This window comes from Argentina anserina, chromosome 3, assembly GCF_933775445.1.
Source record: "Argentina anserina chromosome 3, drPotAnse1.1, whole genome shotgun sequence".
In the NCBI taxonomy this organism is placed as follows: domain Eukaryota; kingdom Viridiplantae; phylum Streptophyta; class Magnoliopsida; order Rosales; family Rosaceae; genus Argentina; species Argentina anserina.
Genome location: NC_065874.1, coordinates 19,001,316 through 19,009,632, shown reverse-complemented (window position 1 = coordinate 19,009,632; position 8,317 = coordinate 19,001,316). Strand labels below are relative to the sequence as shown.

Here is an 8,317-nt window from a genome sequence, read left to right as displayed (position 1 = left end):
AAATCTGATCATCTTTGGTTGATAGCTACGTTGGAACTTAGAACACATGAGTCTTCTTATTGCTTAAAATCAAGGTTATAAAAAATGCTAGGCGCTAGTCGGGCGGATTGCCGGGAACTAGCGCTTAGAGGACTAGTTGGGAGCCTATGCGAGGACTAAGCGGTTTGTATATTTTAATTATTTTTAATTGTATATAACATATAAAAATTAAAATATCATTAAAATAGGAATTTGAATGGTCATAAATAAAAAAATACTAAAAATAATTAAAATATAAATAAAATTGTCTAGAACCCGCCTAGAAACTACTCAGACCCGCACAGAAAACGCTCAAAATAGGCCTAGAACCCGCCTAGGCAAACTAGGTGGATTTTTTTAACAAAAATGCCCAGATAGATCTGCTTAGGTAAAATTGGAACGGGAAACCGGCACCCAACGCCTAGACGGCCGTCTAACCCGTTTTTTAGAACATTACTTGAAATAATGAGCACACTTGTCAAAAAGAAAAGAAGAAAACGAGGACATGTGGGATGGAGGGTGACGGTCACAACTTACAAGTGATTTCTCCAAGTTCAATAGGTTTACAAGTTTGCCCTCTCGTAACTACTTTGTTACGGGCGTTATCACACACCATATTCTATAATATCCAAATTTCACACCCCATAATAATAAACAAAAAGTTTCCGAAAATGCTTAGCCACGTCAACCGTGGGTGATGACGCGGCAAAGACCGCTATAAACTTTTGCATGAAATAAAGTAAAAACCCTCGGGGTAGGATAGTACTTAGACAGAAAAAGGGGAATAATTGACACTTCTACGACACGTTGGTTTTCCTTTCCGAATCAGAAACGGCCGTTCTTTCTTCTCTTCCTTTCAGATTTGGTGGGCGACCGGAGCTCCGACCGAGACCATTATTTTGTTGTCTTCCTTCCCCTATTTAACTGCTATACTTCTCCTCAAATTCTTCCAGAACTAGTTTTTCCTTCACCCGAAAATCTCCAATTCGTCTCCAGTCTTAGCGATCACGATAAGTCAAAATGTTCAACGGGATGAATATGATGGATCCTGAATTGATGAAACTTGCTCAGGAGCAGATGAGCCGGATCTCACCGGCTGATTTTGCCCGCATGCAGCAACAGGTCGATTAATTTTATGTTCAAAATTTCCATATTGGTTTTTACATGTCTGCTCGATCATATTAGTAGATTATTGTTTATGTTAGATTACTGAATCTGGATTTCATCCATTTTTTTCTTGTAGTGTTTTTTTTTAATTTCATAGTTTTTAACCTGATTTCCCATTATTGGTCTCTGAATGGGTTGGATTTTTTTTTTTTTGGAGTTTTGGCATCACCGGTAGAGGTCTTGTGTGTTCCATGCACGTTGAGAGGTTTACTTAGTGTTTGGTTTCAGTTAGGTGGTGGGCTTATAGTTTGTATTGGCATTGCAGATGATGGCTAATCCAGAACTGATGAAGATGGCATCAGAGAGCATGAAGAACATGAGGCCTGAGGATTTGAAATTGGCTGCAGAGAAATTGAAACACACACGCCCAGAAGAGATGGCTGAGATTGGGGAAAAGATTGCTAGTGCGTCGCCTGAAGAAATAGCAGCTATGCACGCTCGTGTTGATGGCCAAGTCGGGTACAAGTTGAATGCAGCTCAGATGCTCAAGAATCAGGTAATGCTGTAGCCATTGCAACACTAAACAATCACAGAATTCTTCTTCTTCGCGTTTTAGTTTTTTAGGGATTAGTGAATTCCCAGAGCTAACAAGTGGCGTAGATGACACAATATGATTGAATGTTCACTTACGTTACAGTCAAGTTTCACCAATATTTTATCACTCTCGAGCTGTGTTTTATGGCCCTTTTCATAGATTGCTTGCTCCCTCTCTCTTGTTTTGTGTTCGGTTTGGCTCTCTCTCTCTCTCTCCTTTTCTTTATTGGGGACATTGTGATGAAATTATTTGTGTTATACAGTATAATCCCAATTTTCTACATAAAGCAATGCACGGAGTTCTTTTTCTTTGATAGGCCACCCTTCACCTTTGAAAAAAATGGTGTTTATTGTATGCTTTAAAGTTTCAAATATGGAGTTAGACATTAAATTATCCTGGTTAGATTGGGTGAAAAATCCAAGTGGACCACCTGAAGAGGAATTAACCCTATTATAAACCTTGGTTAGGGTTAGTCCAGAATGTCTGGATGATTAGCTTGTGTGTTGATGTATTATATTTTCCTGTCTTAATCCCTTTGTGTATCAAATCTGCAGGGAAATGCACTTCATAGCCAGGGAAAGTTCAACGATGCCTTGCAAAAATACGTACTTGTACGTGTAATACTAATCTTTTGACTTTTTCCTTTTTATTATTTAGCTGAAGTATTCTCTCTCTAACTAGTAATATTCTGTCCAAAAATTCAGGCAAAGACAAACTTGAATGGTCTTCCGTCCTCTAAAGGAACATCACTTCTGATGGCTTGCTCACTCAACTTAATGTCATGTTACTTGAAAACAAGGCAGTATGATGAATGTATAAAAGAAGGTTCTGAGGTATATGAGGAAACAATTAGTGTCTTCAACACAAATAATTTTATATGATAATAAATATCCGGGAACTACAATATGTAGAAGTTAATGTATAGTATTGTTCATTCTCTCGTTGCTTGCAACTTAGGTTTGTCTAGCTTAACCTTTGTTTTTATTTTCTCAGGTACTGGCATATGATGCACAGAATGTGAAAGCTCTCTATCGGAGAGGTCAAGCATATAAAGAATTGGATCAATTGGAAGTGAGTATTCTTATATCTGTGCTATTTTAGCAGATATATCTTTTTCTTTCTTGAGAAGACATTTTAGCAGATATATCTGAACTCTATATTTGGATATAGTTTATTTTTTTGTCATTTCCAAAACTTTGTGGACCGTCCCTATAATGAAAATTATCAAATATTCAGTTTGGATTGTAGATCAGATTCAGTGTCAGTTACATGCTTGTTCAGTTTACATAATTCTCAGTATGTCGGCTGCAGTTTTTATGTTTATGCTAATTTGCTTCTCTTAGGATGCTGTCTCTGACCTGAGCATGGCACATGAAGTATCCCCTGATGATGAAACTATTGCAGATGTTTTAAGGTAACATACCACGTTTCTTTTGTTCTTTTTGTTTTTGTTTTTAGATAGAGGAGAACATTCTGCGTCTCCTAAATGCACTTAAGATGGAGGATATATATCTGCTGTATGAGGCCTAGCTAAAACTAGTACTTAAGTATGGGATTGTGGAGTGGTGGCCAGTAGGCGTTATTTCACTGTTTCTTTAATACCTTGATGGAGGTTTGAGACTGCTACCATGGATATCCAACTTGGATGAAGGTGGGAAACAATACTATGCTCACTTTTGATTCTGATACACTACCTCTAAACACTGTATATTGCCAAAAACTACCTATTGACCTGAATATAGAGTTTAGACTACTAACTGTTAATTATTTATCCGTGCTCTATTCTGACTTTTACTATATTTTGGATATTAAGATAATAAGATCAGTGTTCACAAATGAGGGATCAGGGTGAGTGGTTGGGCCGATGGTGAGTTCCCTTGTGGTCTGGATCTGAACCCCCTCACGGTTCATACCTAGAGCAGGCTTTGTTTTTGAGCCCATCATAGATTGTGTTCGGTATTTCTGGCTAAATGATAAAAATGAGTCAAGCACTAATTGTTGTGGGCTCCCCTCTCTTTTCAGCATTTGTTAGGATCTAGGTTCGAGTTGTCACACAATTGCAGGTGATTATTTTGAACTAAATTATATTTTGTTACATAGGGATGCGAAGGAAAAATTGGGTACAGATGGCAGTGTGTCTGCACCCAGAAGTATGTTGTTCTCCACCTTTTACATTTTTTCCAAATTTTCAGAAGAAAAAATGCCAGATTTGAAATCTTTGGTAAAATGTTGAATATGGTTTATATTACAGGACTGGTGATTGAAGAAATAACTGAAGAAGTTGAGACCGTCTCTTCTGCGAACCATAAAAGCTCATCTACAAAATCACATGAAACCAGAGACGTTCCCAAGACTCAGATTGGAGCTGATTATGGGGTTCCATCAAACAACTCAGAGCATTTGCAGGCTTTGAAAAATGACCCAGCAACTCTCAGGTTTGTGTTGTTTATGAAGGATTGATTATGATATATTTTTATCTTCTTAAAAATTGAACCTTAAGTGAAAAGGATAAAGAGGAATTAAAGTCTAGTGGAGGTCAAATGTGACAAACTTTCTTCGTAGATTTGTTTACACCACAGATGTGGTTTTCATCCTTTATTTTGTGTGCACGCTTATACATTTACATGTTCATGTGTATCTGAGAGATGAGATGGGATGCGAAGTTCAGTTAAGTTTTGTTTTATATGTTTCAGGTTAGATATGACTCATGAGGGTTCACTGAAATTGGAATATGTTGTTTTTAAGTTTAAGGTTAAATCCACTAAACAAGATGATTTCGCTTGATGTCTGACAAGATGAGAATCAATCTATGCAACAATATGAAGTGCATTCATATTAGCTTGGCACATTACCGAGCCAGAATTGCCTCGGTAATTTTGCAAACTGATATAAGTTCCTCGTGAAATATATTATTGATCATATGATTACTTGTGTATCAATTTTGTGACCATGAAAACTTTTATGCTCTGGTCATGCATCTTTTGAATATAATGCTAGCAACTTTACCCGCTTTTTTGGCGGGTGATACAGTGATATTATTTGTTGTTGGCCTTCTGCTTTCCTGTTTATATATCATACATGTATCCCACACTATATATGTTCTGGTGAAGCCAGTTTCTGAAAGTTGGACCTATATGGTATAGATCGTATTTAGAACGAATGTAAATAACACTATGCTTCTTTACCTGGTTTACAGATCATTTCAAGATTTTATCTCAAATGCTGATCCAAATGCTCTTGCTGCTTTGAGTTCTGGAAAATCCGAGGAGGTTCCTGCTGACATGGTTAAGACTGCCTCAAGTATGATAGGAAAAATGTCACCTGAAGAACTGAAGAAAATGATTGAAATGGCATCCTCATTTGAAGGACCAAATCCATTTCTCAAAGGAGGTCAACCAAATATGTCACTAGATATGTTAAAAACAGCATCTGATATGATGAGTAAAATGCCGGCGGATGAGCTTCAGAAAATGTTTGAAATGGCTTCAAAAGGGAAGGGTGTATCTCCAACATCACCATCTAAATTGGAAAGTTTCAAACCTGGATCAATTCCCCCAACTTTGTCTCCAGATATGCTTAAAACGGCATCTGATATGATGAGCAAAATGCCCCCCGAAGAGCTTCAGAAGATGTTTGAAATGGCATCTTCTATGACAGGGAGAAACTCATGTCCGACACCAGGATCATTTGATGCTAACAAACAAAGTTCATCGGATTATTCCGAAAGCCATGAGAATTCTGCTGGTAATATAGCTCATAATGAAGGTGCAAGCAGTTCTCATGGAGTAATGCCAAATGTGGGTAGTACCCTGCAGCCGAGCTTCCCTGCCTCAGCTGTTGATTTACAAGAACAAATGAGAAACCAAATGAAAGATCCAGCAATGCGGCAGGTTTGTTTACTATGTTCACCAAAATATGAGTCAACTCTATTCTATATATATTTATATATAATATTTAATTATGTTATATGTATATGTAAAATCATTATGCTTTGCATGTCGTTTCCTTCCAAAGTTTTGCACACGTGTTCTTTTTGAAAATTTGTTCCCATTAACATCTTCCTGTAGAAACGGGGCATATATAATAGTTATCTGGAGATGAACTATACAAGATTCTAAACATCAGTAAAAATCAAGAAGGATGTGCTTTTGTAGGCAGTTTGATTAAATTTAAAATGAATAAGTAATTATGCTCAAGTCATGTTAATTGGTGAATCTTGGAATTACTCTAATTCTTTGTAGTTGAAGGATTAGGAATTTGCATAGTTATATGGATCTTCTGTGTGGCCTACATGGCTACATCTCCCTTTCCAGCAGCAGCTATTAATTACCTGGTCCAAAATGGACAAAATTTTATAACTCGGACAACAGTGGATTTTGTCAAAGCACTAAATGTGCAAATACATAAATTTTACTGCGTATAAGGGTTTAGAGTAGGAACTTGAAGAATACTCATGGGCACTGGTAATCAGTTGCTTCGAGAGAAGAATTATAATTTCAAGTTGCATTTACTTTATATCTTGTTACTAACATTTGGATCCCCATACGTGTTCATAACTCCACATTCAACAACCAGTTTTTACCACAAGAGAATTGTACCTCAACGTTCGATCAATATTAGATTGATGCATGTTGATACGTACCACTTTTTTTATTTAACTTTGTTGCATCTTCTGGCAGATGATGTCCTCAATGATGAAGAGTATGAGTCCAGACATGATGGCAAACATGAGTCAGCAGTTCGGTTTGAATCTTTCTCGGGAAGATGCAGAAAAAGCTCACCAAGCAATGTCTTCCTTGTCACCAGAGTCCTTGGACAAAATGGTAACTTTCCTCGATAGTCTTCAATGTGTTTATTTTCACTATGCTCCTGTCGAGAACATTAAAAAAACTTATACTATATTTAACATAGGTCACTTAATTTGCTTTTGGTTTCTTATTATACTTTACCAAGATTTGTTCTGTTATTCAGATAGATCTTAGTAACGTAAATGGACATTTATTGTTATAGTTGTGAATCAAATTATTATCGTCTCCTTCCCCTCTTGGTTTAAAATAAAAGAGATATCTAATTACTTTGATCAGTGAGGTGTCTATAGGCTGTTTTTTGGCATTCTCTTGTGGTATCTGAACAAGATTGCATATGTCAAAGTGTCAAACCCTTATATTATAACTATTTTGAAAAGTTATTCGACTCGATTTTGTGGTGTTGATTTGATTGGTCTGTTATTTATCTTAATCTTGACATTTTACTCCATCCTTTCTTTGCAAATATGAACTTTTCTAATGTATAACTTCTTTTTGCAGATGCAATGGATGGATAAGATTCAAAGGGTAGTGGAAGGTGCAAGGAAGACAAAAAATTGGCTTATGGGGAAGTCAGGTTTAATTTTGGCAATAATAATACTCATTTTAGCAGTAATCCTTCACCGCTTGGGCTACATTGGTGGGTAGATTGTGATTGTGCTCATTGTCATGAAAGATCTATTTAATGCCCAAGCCTCTAGCCAAGTGTTGCGAAACGCAAATATGTCCTGGGAGATGCATCAAGGAAGTTCTGAGATAAGGTGCTGTGGAAAGGAAGTAAAAGTATATGGACATGGAGGAGGGTAAAAATGATGCTTGATGTATTTTTGTACCTAGATCGCTAGCCATAGCAATTTTTTGTTGTTGTTTTTTTTAAACCTTTATGTAGTTGGGGAATACTGTAAAAAGAAGCATGCCTTTGCAAGATGGTTTTTATTTGTCATCCTGTGATGATTTGCAACATCTATGGATTTGACTATCGATAATGAAACAATAATTTGCAGCCTTGCTGGTAACATGGCCAATATTGCTGATCCAAAATGGTGGTTGAATTTTCTTTGCCTTTAGGTTCTAGACTTCCAGTGCTATCTTCTTACATAATTAATTTGTTCGTGGAACTCACCAATAGTTTGATGTCGAAAAGGGAGCACCTTGCTCTCTGAGGTCCAAACAAAATAGACCACCATTTTCTATACACAAAGTTCCAGTGAAGGCAATTATGCGTTCATGGCATGAGAGCTACACCTCAACTAACATTCTTGCCGAGTTGCCGGTAAGTGTAATTAGTTGCAACGTTGCAATTAATCAAGAATGTAAATAAAAAACTCGCAAAAATTTATTTGTATTGTGTTTGTTTCGTTCCGTATTGTGTCCAAAATTCACTCTATGGAAAAATATTAGATAGTAACCGAACGTATAGCAATACTATTGTGTGAAAAGGACAAATAGTTAGTACGCTTAATAAATGTAGGCATCCCATAAATGTAAGGTATTATTATACAGACACCGGATTTTTTTTTTTTGAGAAAAATGAATAACTTCATTAGGCATCAAGCCGATAACGACAAACTATTGTTATGTCATGCAGGAGCAAGCTCCAATACAACGTTCAGAACGAGCTCATTATTTCTAACAACTACAAAGCAAAAACAACTCAAGATTAAAACGAAACAACTAAAAACTCAAAAACTAAGAAAGCAAATAACCTACACAACGAAGAAAAGGACTTGAAACAAAGATCTTTAAACCTACGACCCAAGGTGTATCTTTCGGATCCTAGTAACAAGTGAAA

General features: G+C 36.6%; 1 protein-coding gene across 1 annotated transcript; it reads left to right on the top strand.

Annotated features, from left to right (window-relative positions):
* Positions 1-851: 851 nt before the first annotated feature.
* LOC126787927 (outer envelope protein 61) lies at positions 852-7,612 on the top strand. Its single transcript, XM_050513847.1, has 11 exons — positions 852-1,140; positions 1,451-1,681; positions 2,275-2,331; positions 2,425-2,553; positions 2,714-2,791; positions 3,064-3,134; positions 3,821-3,870; positions 3,972-4,155; positions 4,917-5,610; positions 6,400-6,543; positions 7,027-7,612. Exons 1-11 carry the CDS (start codon positions 1,039-1,041, stop codon positions 7,171-7,173), a joined length of 1,887 nt encoding a protein of 628 aa, XP_050369804.1. The 5' UTR covers positions 852-1,038; the 3' UTR covers positions 7,174-7,612.
* Positions 7,613-8,317: the final 705 nt, after the last annotated feature.